We start from the raw sequence: 18,793 nt of genomic DNA, 5'->3' as shown, positions 1-18,793 counted from the left end.
GGGTGCACCTGCTCGGCCCCGCTCCGCTCAGGTCCTGGCTCCCGCCTGTTGGGCCCGGGGTCCTGCCCAAATTCCTGCGCAGGCAGAGCTGAAGGCTGGACCGATAGCCTCACCTTTCCCGTGCGCCCCAGCCAGGGTGGCCTCAGCTGCGCGTGGTTTCCGCGGCCCCTCTCGCCCCTGCGGCACTGCCCAGACCCGGGGATGGAGCTGCCTGTCGCGTGCGGCCTCACTCCCACATGGAGACGCTGTGCGTCCTTGGGCCTGAGCAGGGACGCAGCATCGCTGACCCCGGTGGTGGTGGTTCTCTGAGCAGGGAACGCATCCGGGAGTGTTGCGAGCAGCTGCGGGCCCTCCTGCCCTACAGAAAGGGGAGAAAGAACGACGCGGCGTCCATCCTAGAGGCCGCGGTGGACCACGTGAAGGACGTCCGGGAGAGGCTACCTCCAGCCACCGTGAGGCAGGTGGGTCCCTCGGCCTGGTGGGTCCCCTGCGCGCTCCTGCCCTGCCTTCTATTTATGTTATAAAAACAGCTATCCGTATATACAAATGCTTACATCTCTATGCATGTTTGTTGTGATAATATATGTATTACACAGAATTTCCTGTGATAAGCATGTTCCCTGTGGGCGCCTCAGTGGGTCAGCCTGGCCTCAGCTCGTACCGGAGCTTTTGGGACACGCGGGAGCTCAGTCCCGGCCACACCAGATCCCGGCCCGGCCCCTGTCACGCGGACCTCGCTGTCTCCGTGAACGCGCGTGCCTCCCCTCCGTGTCGCGCAGGGCTCAGTGCTTGGTTCCTTTTTACGATAAAGAGCATGCTGTGTGCACGTGTGTGTGCGTGTACATCCACATGCGCACTTGCGTGCATCTTTTAGGTCACGGAGGCGCTTCAGAACAATCGGAGGTTTTGTAAGAAGCAGCAGCTGCTGGAGCAGCCATACCCCACCAGCGCGGTCGAGACGCAAAGGTAGGACAGGCCCGGGAAACTCAGGGTTGCTTTCCTCGGGCGCACCGAACCCCCAGGCAGCGCATCCTCCAAGCGCGGGAGGCACCTGTGCCCGGCTGCCCCCCCAGGTCCCCGGAGCCGGGTCAGCAGGGTTGGGGTGGGGGCGGGCCCTCCAGCAGACCACGCCGTCCAGCTAGGGGCTCTGCGAGAAACCCCCACAGGATGCATTGTGCCGAAGGCTGCTTTTTGGTGAAGATTATTAGGAAAAGCGAACACGGGACACGTGAGCAGGAAGAGCACACGGTTCTCCGGGCCTGAAGGCAGAGCGGGCCCCTCCCGGGCCCCTCCCTCCCCCCACGTTAGACCCTGCGTGGCAGGGAGCCTCAGGTCTTCCTCTGGAGACGCGTAAAGTAACTCTTTGTCTTCAAGAGACGCAGGCGTGCAGACCAGCGCGAGCGCACCCGCGGGAGGGTCCCGCCTCCTGGCAGGTAGGTGTGGGGATGTGTACCCTGTCTCCGCGGGCGGGACCCCTGGGAAGGTGAGCGGAGCCTGCCCGTGGGTGCGGGTGGGGGGCGCCGGGGTCAACGCGCCGAGCAGGCCCAGAGGCGGCGGGTCCCCGGATCTAGTCTGGCGCAGCTCTCACCTTGTCTGCTCACCTGCCACCTCCTCGAATTCTTCTCTGGGCTCCGACTAAAACCGCCGGAGGCTGTCCTCAGCCCTGGCCTTGCTCCATGCCCTCCACCCCTTCCCGTGGCCTTTTTGCCTTTGGCTGGTTTCCCCGACCCTGAGGGCAGGGATTTCTCCTCCAGTGTCGGGGCTGGATCTGTAGAGCCTGGAGTGGGGACGGTCGCACAGTTCGTGCTCCAGAAATTGCTGCTGTCTGAGTGAATAAATGATCAAGGTGATGAGTGAAGATCTGGGTTATGGAGAGAGAATCGCAGGCGAGCGGGGAAACCTGGGGTGCTCGCAGGGTCTCGGGTCACACTGCTGGGGCCGGCGCTGACTGCCTGCCCCTGCCCCTGCTGTGTCCCCATGTCAGCGTCTCTCTATCTGGGGGGTGGGGTGCCTCCACACTAGGGGCAAATTCCTGCTTCTCTGGAGCCAGTCACCACCTTCCAGGACACAGGAGAGTGGGCAGAAGACACAAAGGCTCGCAGAGTAGCTGTGAGGATGGAGTTCAGGTGGAGGAGGCAGGGAGAGGGTTCGAAGGCAGTGGGAATGTTGCCACTATTATGACAAGACCCCAGAAGCAGAAGCATACCTGCCAGGGTCAGCATGCATAGCCCCTCCCCGCTAGTCCCTGAAAAGCCTCCTCTGCTGGGAAAGGCAGAAAGTGGCATTGGCAGTGATGGCATCGGGCTTGTCAGTGGAAGGTTAATTCATGCCTGCTCTGCTCAGCTGGAGAAACCCAGGTTAAACACATTTCCTTTCCAAACAGTCAGATATTTTTAGCATTTTGCATTAGGATTGTAAGGAAAATGTGTCTTGCGGGACAGATGTTCGTGGCCTGTGTTGCACACGGCTAGGCCCGCATGCGCGGTAGGTGTGGGGATGAGAAGATGGAGAAAATCCCAGAGCCAGAGCAAAGCACATAGCTCTTGGGATTCCGGAAGGCTCTTCTTCCCTGGACAGCCAGTGTCCTGCCCGCCTCCATTGAGCATCAGTCCATGGGTGAGATGGCGGAGCCGCCGCCTGCCCTGTGTTGCGCCTCGAGTGGGCAGCGTGCGTGGCCTCCTTTCTGCGGGAGTGCCCTCGCCGCACGGCTCCTCAGCCGCTCTCAGCCGCAGAGCTGGGCCGCCAGTGGGACCTGCGCCGAGGGCCAGGGGAGCACGGGAGCACTCCACACGTCCCTCGGTGCCGGGGCTGTGGGAATAAAAGAGGTGATGAGGGAGGTGATGGCGGGCCTCACCTCGCTCGCGCTCTCCTTGCTGTGCTCAGATTGCTTGATTGGTCTGTCAAAGCTTCCTCCTGACCTGGGGGAAGGGGAGGAAATAAGAAAAGAAACATTCTGAGCTTGGTTCATCTCCTTAGTAGCTGCGGCAGGACGCAGCCGGGACGAGTAAGTGGAGGGGCTGGACCACGGCATGCACCTCCTGGCACGACTCCAGCTGCCTCTGCGCCTTCACCGCGTAGGTTCTGCAGCAGCTGGAAGCTCTTCATGCAGCGCACACACCTGGCTGTGCACCAGTGCGTGCCCACATTGCACAGACCTGTGCACCGGCGCGTGCCCACATCGCACAGACCTGTGCACCGGCGCGTGCCCACATTGCACAGACCTGTGCACCGGCGTGTGCCCACATCGCACAGACCTGTGCACCGGCGTGTGCCCACATCGCACAGACCTGTGCACCGGCGTGTGCCCACATTGCACAGACCTGTGCACTGGCGTGTGCCCACATTGCACAGACCTGTGCACCGGCGCGTGCCCTTGTCACACAGACCTCTGGGGACACAAAGGTCCCAGAACCACAGACTCGCTGAGTGTCCAAACTGTAGGAGACCTTCAAGGTCAACCAGCCAAAACCCACATTTTTATTCTAGTTCAAAGCTTTTTTACAATCAAAGAGCCAATGTTGACCTTTTCCGATCTGGCTAAGATAATTGTGTCCCTTGTTTATATTTTTCTTTCAGCTCTTTCTCAGGGCGCGTATTTCTATAGTTGTGACCGTATCGGACATGTAATTCTGTGTCCTGATTTGTTTTTTTACGTTACATTATGTCATGTGTACTTTGGTTTTTTATTATGCCATCTTCATCACCATTTTAATGTTTTTTTTTTTGTCATTTAACAAGTGATTGTGTAATTTTTTAGCCACCCCCCAATTGCTATATTTAGTTTCCTGGTTTTGGGAGGAGAATGATTTTAAATGTAATGTGATGAATAGTAATTTCCACAAGTACAGTTTTTCTGTATTTTGAACTTTTTGTTGGGCTGGATTCCTGGAACTGTGTGCTGAATGAGTTAATTGGGTATATGTATACTTTTAAATGATTCTTGCCTAAGTATTTTTGAAAAAGTATTGGACCGGTTGTGATCAGTTAAGTCATAAGAATTTCACTTGTACTACTCAGGACAGGAAAATGAAGGCTTGAGTGGTTAAAGGATCCTCCAAGGTTACAAGATTTCTCTGCTAAAGCCTGGTCTGTAGCACACACAGGCTGACCCGGTTGGTATTTAGATTTGGTCAAGCTGCTTTATTCTTGTCCATAGCACCGCGATTCCCTTATTCATAGTGTTCCTGCTGTATCCAGGTTCTGGACGCTGATCACCGACCCTGGGGTTAAGGTTAGGGTCCTGCAGCCACTGGTCATACATGTTTGTCAGCTGGTCAGCACGAAGCCTTGTTTAGTGTGTGTTTCCGTTTGAAGACTCATTATTCGAATGTATTAACACATCATGCTGGACTCATGGCCAGCAGTGCTATGGCCTGGCCTATAGGAAGCTCACCAACTCCCATGTCTCTCCAGAAGGCATGTCACAGCCACAGCAGGTCACAACAGCACGTCACAGCCAGCATGCTGCAGTGACAGCACGTCACAACAGCATGTCACAGCCAGCCCATCACAGTGACAGCACCTCATAGCCACAGCATGTCACAGCCACGGCAGGTCACAACAGCACATCACAGTGACAGCAGTTCACAGCCACAGCAGGTCACTGTCACAACAGGTCACAGCCACAGCAGGTCATACAGCCACAGCAACTCACAGTCACAGCCACAGCACATCACAGCCACAGCCACAGCATGTCACAGCCATGGCAGGTCACAACAGCACATCACAGTGACAGCAAGTCACAGCCACAGCAGGTCACAGCACATCACAGCCAAAGCACATCGCAGCCACAGCAGTCCCAGCCAGCACGTCATAGCCACAGCATGTCACAGCCAGCAAGTCACAACCAGCACATCACAGCCACAGCACATCACAGTGACAGCAGTTCACAGCCACAGCAGGTCACAGTCACAACAGGTCACAGCCACAGCAGGTCATACAGCCACAGCAACTCACAGTCACAGCCACAGCACGTCACAGCTACAGCAACTCACAGTCACAGCCACAGCCACAGCCACTCACAGCCACAGCTACTCACAGTCACAGCCACAGCTACTCACAGTCACAGCCACAGCAAGTCACAGCACATCACAGCACATCACAGCCACAGCATGTCACAGCCACAGCATGTCACAGCCACAGCAACTCACAGTCAGCCACAGCACGTCACAGCCACAGCATGTCACAGCCACAGCATCTCACAGCCACAGCACGTCATAGCCAGCACATCACAGCCACAGCACATCAGTGCTGTGCTGGGGCCATGTCAAACAGCACAAAATGTACAAAACGTGGCACTGAACAGACCTTGGGATAACAGCTGTTCACACCTCTAAGAGCGGAGACAGAAGGTGCCCGTCCTCGCCTGTCTTCGCGGGCCTCCTTACCTGTCCTTTGCCGGGAGCGCACGTTGGGCAACTCAACTCTTACCCATCCTGCACATGTCTGTAAATGACCCTAAAGCACTGCTGTCGATTTGGGGGTCGCAAATAAACTGTATCCAGTAGGAAAATTTCAGATTCGGACTCCACAAATCGTGAGGAGCCACTGTATCTGTACACATTTACTTATATTGCTTTTCAGAAGTCTTCTAGATATGTGTAGACTTAATTAGATATAAAATTATACATAAAATTGCATTATTTTACTTTTATTCTTACTAAATTATACAAGAAACTAAATAGATATTCATGTATTACTTGAGATCACATTGCTAATTTTATATGAGTATATGTATATGTATTTCTGTCTTCTGTTTCTGTGTAAAACATAGGTATATCCTGAAATATACAATAATCATTGGAAGACAACTCAGACTTTATTTGTGGCTGATTGTAGTTCTTCTTTCCAGCATCTTTCTTTGCTTCACAGGAATGGTCACGATTTTGATTACAGTGAAAGCAGAAAAAAAAAAAGACACACGTTAAAATGCTCAGCTTGTTCCCCTCAAACCTCTGTCTTACAGCCGCAAATATGAGTGTAGAGTGTATGACACCAAGTACCAGGGTTACAGTTCGTCTTCTTTCCTCCCAGTGTCTGGTGTGGTAGTAGAACAAGTGTGTAAGTGAGGAAATGAAATCGAGGACGACTCATCTCAAATACACAAGTACAGAGTCATGGACCCATGTACACTGACAGACGACCATTTTCTTTTTCTCTGAAGGTCATTCAGGCACTGTCCGAGAGCTGTGCAGAAGCCTGGGTCCCTGTGCGGCGCTCTCTCTCAGTTCCTTCTGCGCGGCTCTGCCTGGCCGATGCTGCTCTAAAGCGGCCTCCTTGTGTGATGCAGCTGCCACAGCAGATCACAGCTTCTCAGTCTGCCTTCCGTCAGCCATGCCCCAAGCCTCCAAGCTTCTTCCCCAGCACTGCAGTGCTTGCTGGGCCAGCCCTGTACCGCCTGTCTCAGCTGCCTGGTAAGTCTCCTGGGGCTGCGGACTGCAGAGCCTCGACCTCCATGCTGCTCTGTCTTGGTCAGACCTTGGTGAATGGGCTGAGGTCCTCTCCAGTGTGGGCTGAAGCCAGGTGCCGCTCAGCCAACCCTGTCCCTGGCTTAGGCAGGGGAGCCCTGTGTCCACAGGTGTCCGCCGGTGTCCACAGGCATCCATGAGTGTCCATGGGTGTTCATGGCTTTCCATAGGTGTCCATGGGTGTCCACAGACATCCATGGGTGTCCACGGGTGTCCACAGGTGTCCATGGGTGTCTACGGGTGTCCACAGGTGTCCATGGGTGTCCACGAGTGTCCACAGGTGTCCACAGGCGTTCATGGGTGTCTACGGGTGTCCACGGATGTCCACAGGCATCCATGGATGTCCACAGGTGTCCACGGGTGTCCATGGGCGTCCATGGCCAGTGCATCTGTTGAGGCTCTACTGGCTGGGCCTTAACCCATGTGACCTCCTATGGCCTTTGTCTCCTCCACCTGCTGCTCTGCTTGTCCTCAGAGCTTTCTGCAACCCCCAACCCCTTTCCCCAGCCCCATCCGCAGCTGGCCCCCCCGAGCCCGGGGGCTTGGTCTCCACTCCTCCTCGGCTGCAGTTGCCACTGGACTGAGCCAACATGTGTGTGTTGTCCAGCCACTGCAGGCTGGCTGCGGAGGCCACGTGTGCTGTCAGTGAGGATGCATTGTGTCATGGCGCCGTGGACATAAACAGACACAGTCCCTGCCCTCACGTAGCTTCCTGTCCTGGGGATGAAGGCATGAGAGCATGCCATGCAGAGGGATGCCGTGGAGAGACACCATGGAGAGGAGGCGGGGGGCAGGTGGCCCTGGAAGCCTCGAGGGCGAGTGGGGATGGGCCAGGCCGAGGGGTGAGGAGCGGGGCGTGTGCAGAAGCCAAGAGCCTCCGCTTTGAGGAAGAGCTTCCAGCTCTGAGGGACCCTGAGACCCCCTGCTGGGGCCCTGCCGCTGACCTCGGTACACTGACCTGACTTCAGCACGTTGTAAGAGTGACGCTCTGTAATCACTCAGGAAGCCACATATCGTACCAAATACACAGGGCTTTTTTTTTTTCACTTTTTATTAGAGAATTTGTAGGGTCACAGAAAATCATTCAGAAAATAGTGTTCCATATTCTACCCCCTGAACACACACACACACATTTGTTCCTTTTACTAGCATTTTGCATTAGTGAGGTGATTTTGTTACAATAGTATAATTACAATTTTACACTATTATTGTAATTATACTATTAACTATAATCCATACTTTACATTGGGATGCACTCTTTGTGGTGTACAGGCCTGTGGTTTTTGAAGTTTTTATTCTGGTAACATATGTACAATCCCAAATTTCCCATTTTAACCACTTTCAAGCGTCCGGTTCATGGTGGGAATTACACTGGCAGTGTTGTTGGATTGTCAGCAGCGACAATCCCGAAAACTTTATGGTCAATCCAAACAGAAACCATGTGCTCCTTCCCCGTGGCTCAGGAAACCTGGCTCTGCTTTCCCACTCGGAGGTTGCTTCTTCTAATTATTGGGTTTCAGTGAGATCCTGCGAGGCCCACAGGGGAGTCTGGCTCGTTTCCCCACAGCCACCTCGCAGGCTGTTCCAGAGCTTTGCATGCCCTGGACACCATTACGCACTCAGCGGGGCCCCACGCAGCCCCACGGTCCCAGGGGGCGGTACGGGAGGCTGTCCCCCGAATGATGCCCTGCCCTGGGGAGGATATGACCGTCCCAAAGTACATGTGCGAGAAAAATCTAAAAGTAGTTACAAAGCGATTTTTAAATATGAAATGGCTACAGACGTGGCAAAGCCACTGATGGCCCTAAAAGTTCCAGTGCAGCTGGGCGGTGACGTCCAGTGCTTCCACTTTATTTGTTTTTAGTTGTTGACCTGCACTTACTGTCTGTAGCTTTTGCTGGAGAATGTTATAGGAAAGTAATTGTTTGTAATAGAAATAAATAATGTATGCTTTAAAATCTGCAGGTTTATTCAACTGAAGATTTCAGCAGCTTTGCAGATAACTGCGTGTAGCTTTAGGCCCTAGGACCTAGATTTGTAACATCACGAGAGAGCAGGCCAGGAGTCGAATGACGTGTTTCTTTCCTTCTGCAGCAGCAGGTCTGGGCGTATGACTAGCGCAGTTTGAAATTCAGCCTCTAGACCACCTGCTGGGCACTGCTGGACAATGCAGGAGGACTGCAGCGAAGAATAATCTGGGAAGCTACACCCAGAGACCTTAAGTCAGACGCGTGGGCGTCGCGTGGCTTCTGATAATGTGCTGAGAGTTTCTGCAGATAGAAAGATGGACAGAGAAGGGCCAGCCGTCCACTTTCACTTCTGGTACGCTCGGATCCTCTTCATCCAGGACTGTAAGAACAAATGGCTTAGGTGACCTAGGTTCTTTTTTTCTCAAAAAATATTCTGATTGGTGGTGAAGTGCACAATAAGAAGAGACCGACGGAGGTGGCGGACTTGGTGCAGATCCCTCAGTGTCACAGCCACAGATGTAGCAACTTGGTTCTTATCTTTAGTGTCCCTGTGAATTATTGTCACTTATTCTAGGTGACATTTTCTCCAGAGTTGGCGTTTCAGAGCACTTCCTTCTTTATACCCAAAATAAGATATCGAGAGAGAGAGCACGAAAGAGGTGTTTACCACCTCACTTGACTGGTAATAAATAAATTAACGTGTCTGTTACTGCCTCAAGTGAAATGGTCGCTCATGGTTAAATTTCTCCTTGTGGGTCTTTGGTTACAGACAGGCCTTTGCTTTCATTGTTTTCATTCTCCTCCTCCCTAAGGATATTAGAAAAGATGATTAAGAAATGTTCATTTTATATTTCACTGAAACATTCTTACACATAAGTTTTATTGTTAAAGAAAATAGTCAGTTTTGACCCTGAAAAATGGTTTGTTTTGATTGTGTTACTTCTTTCACTAGTACTGTGCAAGGAATTTAATTTTACTAGATTATATTTGAGAATTTTAAAAATTATTTTAGGCATAGCCTAATTTTCATGTTATATTGCATAACTTTTCTTTGGGGATGCCAAGATGATGGAATCTGTAGATGTTCGACATTCTTTATCTTTATAAAGGAACTAGAAGTTTCCTGCCATGGTTATATGCTTGTCACTAGGTCTCCTTAGATGTGCCATGGTAGGAGAACCTGGTGAGGTATTTTGGGCACTCACAGGATGTCCCGTGTTCACACCTGGTCTCTTCTTGGCACCAGTGTCTCCATGGACATGAGTGGGCTGTGTGATTCAGCTGAGGCTGGGGGTTCTCCAGCAGAGACCCCAGAGCCTGCTGCTCCCCCAGAGCCTGCTACTCCCTCTGTCTCTTGGTGTGAAGAGGGGGCCACAGATCCATTGTGAAAGTTCTGTTTCTGTTTTCTTTCGAAATCACTGCCCATGAAGCTGAGCTTCATGCATGCGCCCAAATTATTTTGTAATCCTAGTATCTCATTTCCAATTGTGTTATTCCGAGGAAGCCCAGCTCTCAGCCAAGGAGGAAGTGCTAGTTTGAAGGAAAGGGCGGCATTTTCTCTGTAAAATCGAGTTGGCTGGCCATGACATAGTTCCTGCGTTATTTTCATAATAAAAATGGTTCAACGTGCTTGCCTAGAAGACATGATGATTTTCAGGTTTCATGAGAGTCCAAACAGGGAGAAGGAACCGAAACTGAAGGTTTATTGAGCCTCTTCCGTGGCCAAGGCAAATCATTAGACGTTTCTTTGAAGTCAAGGGCTTAGCACTATTCATATCAACAGCCACAGCACGAGCAGCTCGTTGGTGGATGCAGAGATGCTTGGATCAGTGAGTGGCCCGGTTGAGACGAGGCCAGGTTCTGCTCCGGGGGTCTCAGGAATGCTTTGGTAACTTGAGAGGTTGTGAGGCCAGAGCACAGCTGTGGGGAAACTCACAAGTGGGCTGGACACGGGGAAGGGGGGCAGGCCCAGCTGCCTTCATTTCTCCAGACCACAGTAGAAATGGCCCATGTGGAAAAAGGTCCTTTTGAATTCTTGTTAAGTCTTTCATGGTTTGTGTTTAAAGGTATTGTTAAAAACAGGATGTCACTTTTACAAAGTAATGAACATTAGAAAAGATATATCATTTCTCTGAATACTTGCATTAGCATATCATAAAATCTTGAGAACACAACCTAAGCCTCCAGGCAATTTTCTGTGCCACTGGCTCCCCTTTTCCTTCTCCTGCGCTCCCCCCATGCGTGGACGAGGGCATGAGGCGCCTGCCCATTGCTTGGATTAACCAGGTGTCTGGAGCTGCTGTCACCATGGAAGGACGAGGCTCCTTTGAAGAGTGGCAGAACCTCTTCTCTCTGCATTGTCCTGGCTGCTTCCACCTCCAGGATTGTCTTTCAGAAAACGACCAAAACAGGACGACACACACAATTACGTCACACAGTGTTTTGTGTGCTGCTGACTTTACGCCTCAAACTCTAGTAAGATATGTTTCATCTTTTCTCAAAAGCTTTCTAGAAGTTAGGCTGGGAACTGGATGGGTTGAGCACTGCTGGGAGAAACTTTGGGGAAACAGACCTGAAGCACACAAATAAATTTTTCTGAAAAGTGGCCCACTAAACTGTGTGCACCAGGAAGTCTGAACACATAGCAGTTCCTTTCCTCTTTGACTCTTTCTTCCCCAGAGAGTCTTAATGTTGTGTGAGGGTGTTGGAGTTAGTACTATCTTTAAGAAAACACTGAATTCCTCCTCCTTCTGCCATTTCTCAGGCTATTTCCTTCACCCTCAAAATAATAGCCATATCCTTAAAAATCCTAAGGCTTAGAATTTTTGAAACATCGCATGCCATTTTTACACAACTGTTATTCATTCTCAAAATTGCAAGCACCGTGAAATCCACTTGAGGGTGACTTCCGCACATATCTGAAGTAGGATTCAGCTTCAGATTGGAAACTGCTGGGAAGCAGAGCCTATTCCAGCCCATGTGGCTGGTGCACGGTGCAGGAGCAAGGAAGAGCTTTCTGCTGCCCCCACACCGGGTGGGCTCTCAGAGCCCGTGTTCTGGTCCCCCTGAATCTTTGTTCCCAAAACACTAAGGATCAAGCCACGGGATTCACTTCCCTGTGGGGTTGCTACTTGTTTTCTTCAACATTATTACATTTTGTTTTTAATTAAAGTGGTGGCTTGTTGCTGTCTGCACCCAGAAAAGCGTGTTCTTAAGCTGAGCCCACCCAGGGGGCACGTGGGGAGGGCCCCTGGCGAGGTCACTTCCTGGAGGCATGGGCCTCTGTGCACGGCCGGTTCTAGACCCTCCCTGGAGTCCTTTATACAAGAATGAAATTTTGGGGGGTGGGGAGCCCCGGGAAGCTGGGGGGAAGGGGCAGGTACACGCAACCCTGGTGTCAGGCAGTCCATGGTATCCTCACCCTCCGTGTCAGAAGAGGACGGACACTTGGTCTTGACCCCCAGCAGCTCTGTTTAAAGAACTTTATCGGCTGAAGTGGCAGCTATGAATGTCCAGGCAGGGGAGGCCTTGGGCGGGACCTTCCAGCATGTTCCAGCTCTGGGAGCGGGGGCTGGACAAGGTGCCCTGGCCCTTTGTGGAGTCGCGGGCGTGGGTGAGGAGGGCGGCATCTGGCTGCTTTTCTCAGAGGTCAGGAAGAAATTGAATGCTGGCATGCTGTTGGCATGTAGAGCTTTCCAAAGGGCTCGTTCTAATCTCCCGCGACACCGGACGCTCCCATGCCGTCTCTGGTTGTGAAATGGGTCGGGCGGGGGTGGGGGGGCTTTGCCTGATTGCTGCCCCGGATCGCTGCCCTCGCCCTGTGAAGCAGGAGCCGGGTTTCAACGTGAATGTTATTTCCGGCCACGAGACTCACCCACTCCTGCGGAGACCTCTAAGCACAGGCAGAGAGCTGCCCTTATGCTTAGAATCACGACCGATGCTCTCTACAGTGGGAACCTGCAGCCAAGGGCATGGTGAGGCTCTGACCTTGGGGCGGCCCAGGGCAGCTGGGGTTCCCGGGGCGCTCAGGGATTCGCACTTTCGGGGAACGCGGTCCCAGCAACCACCGCCCAGTTCCCAGCCCGAAGCGCGCTGGCCTGGCTTGGGGGCCAGGAGGGGCAGCTGGAGCAGGTGCCAAGCCAGGGTTTCCTGCACACCGCGTGCCTAGAGGGAGGGGCTCCCAGTGCTAAATCTCGCAGCCAGAACTGGCTTTGTTTATTTGAGTATTTCTTCCTAACCCTGATGAAAGCTCGAGAACAACATTTGGGTCCCATGGGCAGAGCCGCTCTGGTCAGCTGCAGTGCCCAGCAGAAAATTATTTCCCACTGTCTTGGTGTGGATACTCCACCCCACTTCCTGTCCCTCCAAGCCCAGTTTGCGGTCCCTCAGCCTCCTCCAGCCTCCCTGAGCATCCCTCAGTGTCCCTCGGCCTTTCTGCACATCCCATGGCCTCCCTGCGTGTCCCTCAGCCTCCCTGTACGTCCCTTGGTGTCCCTACATGTCCCTTGGCCTCCCTGCGCATCCCATGGTGTCCCTTGGCCTCCCTGCGTGTCCCTTGGTGTCCCTGCACATCCCACGGTATCCCTCAGCCTCCCTGCACGTCCCTTGGCCTCTCTGCGCATCCCATGGTGTCCCTCGGCCTCCCTGCATGTCCCTTGGTGTCCTTGCACATCCCACGGTATCCCTTGGCCTCCCTACACATCCCTCGGCCTCCGTGCCTGTCACTCAGTGTCCCTGCACATCCCACGGTATTCCCTCGGCCTCCCTGCACATCCCTCAGCCTCTGTGTGTCTCCCTCGGCATCCCTGTGCATCCCATGGTATCCCTCAGCCTCCATGCATGCCCCTCCTGCCTTTGTGAGCTCCAGCTGGGCTTGCTCAGCTGGCCTTGCCCACACCACTCACCCTGCCCCGCTGCCGGTGCCCACCACGATGTCTTGGAAGCAGCGCTGGGTGAGAAGTGACTGTGGTGGAGTCACAGCCTGCCTCCAGCATGTCAGCTGCATTTGGGGAAGCACTGCACCCCGCTGCTGCCCCATCTTCTGTAACGTGGGGTGTGACACTCATGCTTTCGCTCAGGTGCTAAGTGATGGGAACGTGCGTAAGTCCTGGCGGTGGAGACCCTCTGGAGCAGAGGCTACTGGTCAGGAGGGCAGAGTCCAGCTGTGCACCGTCCTCATGTGCTGCTCTGCAGCAGGGCCCTGAGCAGGTGACAGTGTTTGGGCTGCTAAGGCTCCTCGGAATTCCCTCCCCCTAATGTGAGTTTGGTCCTGCACAGCCTGCCTCTGTCCCTCAGAAGGGACCCCCCAAGCAGAACAGAGCGGACCCTCTTCCCAGCACCCCACCACAGCAGGGGACAGGCAGTGTCGGGTGGGGGATCCCCAAAGGGGCCGGTGTGCGCGCCCAGCCCAGCAGGGGTTCCCCCCACCGCTGCTTCCCCCCCAACCCCCATGGTGGATGCACCCCGGCTCCATCGCTTCTGGCTCTGGAGCCACCCATTTCACTGAGCCCCACTGTGGTCTCTCAAGCTAATGCCAAGCTCGCAGTTTGCTGTACAGATGAGAGAAAACGTGGGCACCACGTCACACCGTGGCCAAAGGCAGGTGGGCCTCCCGCGGCGTCCCCACCCGCTACGTGCACGGGCCACTCGCCGGTGTTGTCTGCCCGCCCTTCTCCCGCCAACGAGCAGCACGGACCGCAGGTGTGCTTACCTTTGGAAGGCACCTTAGTTTGTGTTTTGTGGGCAGCACGTGTCTTCGTTGGTCAGAGCTGCGTGCAGAGGACATGTGGACCCTGCTGGTGCACGGCCTGGAGACCAGGAAGCGCAGCTTGCGCCTGTATCCGAGTTTCCTCACTTCCCAGCCTCGGCCCCAGGCTGGGCCCCTCCTGACCCAGCTCGGCCTCACGGGGCTGCAGCAGCTTGGGATGGTCCATGGGCCCCGCATAGCAGCGCCAGCCGGTTCTGTGCCTCTCATGTGGGTTTATAAAATTCAACCAGCACAGAATCCTGTAAAATAAAGGAAAATTTCCCTCCTTCCCCTCCGTCCTACCTTTGGTGGTAACCCCTGTAATGGGTTGGTGTGTTTCCTTCCAGACTGCCTTATAAACGTGAGCTGTGCGTATGGAGAGGTGTATCTGGGTTTCTTACGAAACGGGGAGCTCGCTGTCATTGTCGGAGACTCGTTTATTCCATGTAGCTCCATTGCGGGCCATCCCCATACCAGCGTGTCAGGACTTCGTCCCTTTTAATGTTGAGGCTCTGCTCTATTTTAAGGACATCTCAAGATATATTTAACTTGCTTCCCAAAGACATGAGTTTAGGTCTTCCCTCACTTCTAACAAATGATGCTTTGACGAGTATCGTCATTGTGTCTTTATGCAGTTGGGAGAATGTACCTGTGCGATAGATTCGGTCAGGCACACTCGTGCCTCTGCTCTAGCAATTCCCTGACGTGTGGGTTGACGTCCCGGTGGGACGCTCAGAAAAGAGTGCACCCTTGATGACAAGAGGGACAGGGGTGTGGGTTGGGCTGGGAAGCTCCTGGGACAGGGAGGTGGGGGGCTCTGAGAAGCTGGCCAGGGAGGAGCCCACTGGGCAGTGGGAGCAGGGCTGCAGAGACCTGAGGCAAGCAGGAGGGAAGGGGTCAACCGAGAACACTGCTTTCCCACAGGCTGGAGGGGCAGAGCAGGGAGCCACGGCCTCTGCCAGGAGGCAGAGCAGAGGGGGAGCAGCTGGGGGGGGGTGAGCAGCAGGGAGGGGAGCAGTCGCGGAAGGGGGAGCAGCCAACAGGCTGAGCTGCTGGGGTGGGAAGGGAGCTGCTGGAGGTGCTGGCCTGCTGGCCTGTGGAGAGATGAGCCCGCTGGGAGGGCGCAGCAGGAGAGACCACTCACCCTGCTACCGAGGGGATTCCGGAAGTGGGCAGTTGCGGGCAGCCAGTGGGGTTGGCAGAGAGAGTTTCTAGGGGGCTCTCGGCCCTCGTGAGTGCTGACAGAAGTTGGGTAGAGAAGAAGAGGTGAGAAGGAGTAAAAGGGCCGCTGCCCTTGGGCCCAAACCAGCTGGAGGGGGTGGGGAAGGGGGGTTGGGGCACAGGGGGGATGGGGAGGGCACAGGGTGGCCAGAGGGATCCTCCGAGGTGTGGGAGGAGGAGAGGAGACCCAGTGAAAAGGGTTCCCTGGTTGGGGGTGGCCCTCGGGAGACCCCCACATGTGTGTGTCCAGCCTCGGGCCTGGGGCTGGGGTAGAGGCCGGGCTGAGACTTCAGCAGGGAGGTCGTGGGCTATCCAGGGAGGCGGGGCCAAGGACAAGGAGGGGGAGGGGGGAAGTGGGGTAGAGTGGGGCGCCCAGGCTCTGGGGGGACGTGGTGGGGGCCAGTGGGTAGCCGGGTGCTAGCCTGTGGGGCAGGGGGCTGGGGTGGCAGGTCAGGAAGACGTGGGAGTGCGGGGTGCCAGCGCCAGCGCCTGTGAACCTGTTTATCCTCTTTTCCGGGGGGGGCCAGGCCTGCGCCTGGGGGCATTGCTGCACCTGCCCGGGGCTCAGCATGGTGGGCCCCACAGGCCCCTGGAGCTGAGCTCTCAGCCATGGGTTTGATTTTGATGATCTTTGAAAAGCTGCAGCTCAGACGCTGGCGTGGGGCGCGGGGAGGCTCTCGGGTGGGCATCCCAGGCCCGGTGCCTCCCCTTGGGTTGGGTCTTAGGGCGTCGTTAAGCCGGGAGGGTAATTGCAGGTTTTCAGGTGTTGGGGGAAGCAGGTGTTCAGTGCCTATTGCAGTGACACCGGCTACTGGAAGCGAAGAAGAAGGGAAGTTTCATTCTCACATACACCAATATAAAAGCTGAGATAGTGAAGATTTAGGGTTTAAAGACCAAAAACATAAAATCACAGGAGAAAACAGTGTGTTTTCTATAAAATTGAAGTGATGCCTTCTTTCAAAGAATGGCCATGAAACCCAGACCATGTGATCACACACCCACGCGCATGCATACATGTGCACACACACCATTTTTGCTTCCAATAGCACAGGCAAAGGGCTCATTTCTCTCATATACAAAGAGCTCTTCAAAGCACCAAGACGAACAACCAGAAAAATGAGCAGAGGTCTTGAACAGCATTTCACAAAGAAGAAACACAAGGAGAAGATGTGAAGTGACATTTACAACACAGAGTGAAGAAGGAAATCAAAACCATGAGATCTTTTTCAACTAGTGGTGTTGGCAAAGATGAGCCGTGACACGGGCTGGGGGCTGAGACGCTGCTGGAGGGGTGCCCCGCCTGGGGGGACCCCCGTCCCCGCTGGCCACCCGCCCTGCCCCTGACCCTGCTGAGCAGCCACCCGGCTCATCCGTCCCCCTCTCGAGCCCAGGTGGCCTTTATAGCATAACACCTGTGTCTCCTGTCACCATCTCAGGACAGAACACCCCACGCCCTCTTCCAGCTGCTGCCGCATTTCCTGGGATTCCTCTAGAACCGAAGCCACGCAAAGGGCATGAAGGCAGTCGGCGCCACTGTCTCCGGACAGGCCCGAGCGGCCAGCGTGTGTCCTCTGCACCCCAGGCCCACTGCCCCGGTCAGGAAGCGGACATGGCGCCCACCCCAGCACCGTGTCCCTGTCCCAGCCAACCCCACCCCTCCCCATAGACAGTGCGCAACAAAGCACAGCATTTTGCCTCTTTTTGAAAACTTAGTCTGGAATGACCGCGTGCATGTGTCTCCTTTGGCCGGCCATGATGAGTCGCTTCAGCTGTTGTGTGCAGCAGGGCTGAGCCCACGGCACTCCCCCATCCCCCAGGGAGCATGGAGCTTTTGGGAGGCCTCGGCAGAGGTGTGATGGCGTGGTGGTGTCTCCCCGTGCAGCCACCTGGGGAGAGCCGTGTGCTGGGGGCGCAGGAGTGGGCGGAGCGGCCAGCAGGTATTCCAGCGGCCAGCAGGTATCCCAGTGGCCAGGTGAGGGAGGGCGGCCCAGGGCAGGGGGCGGTGAGGAGGTGCTAGAAGCTGAGTCTAGATCCCCCCAGTTTCACCAGATATCAGATGCCTTTGTGGTAAGAAAACCATAATTTCATGTACTCTAAAGGAGGAAGAGCACTGAATAAAAGATGCCATAATGCTAGCTTATCTATTTCTTGAAAGAGCTTTTATAAACTTATTTAGACATAGATTCATATTATATATCACACTCGCATAAAAAGGAAAATATGGACAAACACGGGCTAGGTATCCCTAAAACTTGCCCTCACTCAGAGGGCGACTCTTCCAGCTCTTGTTTTGACTCAGGGTCATGTATGTTTGGGTTTTACTGAGTGTGACTGGAGTCTGCTGAGAGTGCATGGGCAATGCAGCAGTTTTGCAGTAAGGACCCCCCGCCCAGCTTTTCTTTCAAGTCTCTGCCACAGCTGTTAGCTTTGCTGCTGGCAGTTTAAAAATCTTTCTGGAAGGGCCAGTGGACGTGTTCAGCCTCAACAAGGACTCCTGTCCTCCAGTGGCCCTTCGAGGACCTGATGAGCTTGGGGTCACATCGAGCTGCCAGGATGGTGCCTGGACAGTGCTGGCCTGTTCCAACACCCCACAGAGCCACGCAGAAGCCATGCCTGGCCGGTGAGGTGACCCCTGCCTGACTCCAGAGGATGAGCCATCCCCAGGCTCTTCCTCCCTGAGCTCTGAGGTCACTTGTTTTTCCAGCTTGGAGGAAATCCTCTCCTTCCATGTTTCAAGAGCCCCTGCCATGCCGTGAGTCCCCTTCATCAATAGCAATTGAAGAGACAAGAGGCAGACACACTTTGCAGGCCAGACCACCACTGTGTCCACACTGCCACTGGCCACCCTGGGCAGTTCAGTTCTAGGACGTGTCCTGGCTAAGCCAGGGTCAGATGTGGAGAAGGTGCAGTCAGGGAGGGGCAGGGTGTGGGCTGCAAGTGGGGTGGCCGTGTGTCTGCTCTGGGAGGTGACCACGGGAGGGGCCGGTGGCCTGCAAGTGTGCACTTCCCTCGCTGCTGCCGACAGTGCCAGGGACCCCACAAGGGGGGTCCTGCAGGGACGAGCCTGCCATGCCCGGGACACCACACCGGGGGGCTTCTCTAGGCTTTCCTGTGACTGCAGGAACCTGCCGCGAGGGCGCGGGGCCGCCTGAACCCCCGGCCGCCTGACCCTAGGCCACCCTGCCGCCCGCTGCTCTCACTGTCTGTGCCGACCATGCTGCCACACCTGTGCATGCCCACAACACGAGGTTCTGGGGCAGGTCTGGCTTCGGCTGAGAGTCATGGGGTCCAGAGGGTTTTAACCAGAGCTGCTTCTGTGACTGAGAGGCTGGGACTCCTCCAGGGTTCTCGCTTTCCCATATTAATTTGTTGTCAATTTCTTCAAAAAA

General features: G+C 54.7%; 1 protein-coding gene across 6 annotated transcripts in view; it reads left to right on the top strand.

Moving 5' to 3' along the window:
- Positions 1-10,655, top strand: part of SOHLH2 (spermatogenesis and oogenesis specific basic helix-loop-helix 2) — a 52,023-nt gene extending 41,368 nt beyond the window's left edge. For 2 of the 6 annotated variants that reach the window (XM_077159065.1, XM_077159067.1), the window contains 5 exons: positions 314-461; positions 875-966; positions 1,375-1,433; positions 6,164-6,413; positions 8,562-10,655. In XM_077159065.1, the coding sequence (XP_077015180.1) occupies positions 314-461; positions 875-966; positions 1,375-1,433; positions 6,164-6,413; positions 8,562-8,595 (583 nt within the window). In that variant the 3' untranslated portion in view covers positions 8,596-10,655. The remainder of the gene's footprint in view (positions 1-313; positions 462-874; positions 967-1,374; positions 1,434-6,163; positions 6,414-8,561) is intronic. The other 4 variants (XM_077159062.1, XM_077159063.1, XM_077159064.1 and 1 more) reach the window with 3 other exon arrangements.
- Positions 10,656-18,793: the final 8,138 nt, after the last annotated feature.

This window comes from Tamandua tetradactyla, chromosome 4 (genome assembly GCF_023851605.1).
Source record: "Tamandua tetradactyla isolate mTamTet1 chromosome 4, mTamTet1.pri, whole genome shotgun sequence".
NCBI lineage: Eukaryota > Metazoa > Chordata > Mammalia > Pilosa > Myrmecophagidae > Tamandua > Tamandua tetradactyla.
Note: the sequence above shows the minus strand (reverse complement) of the source record. Positions and strands in the feature narration are given on the sequence as shown.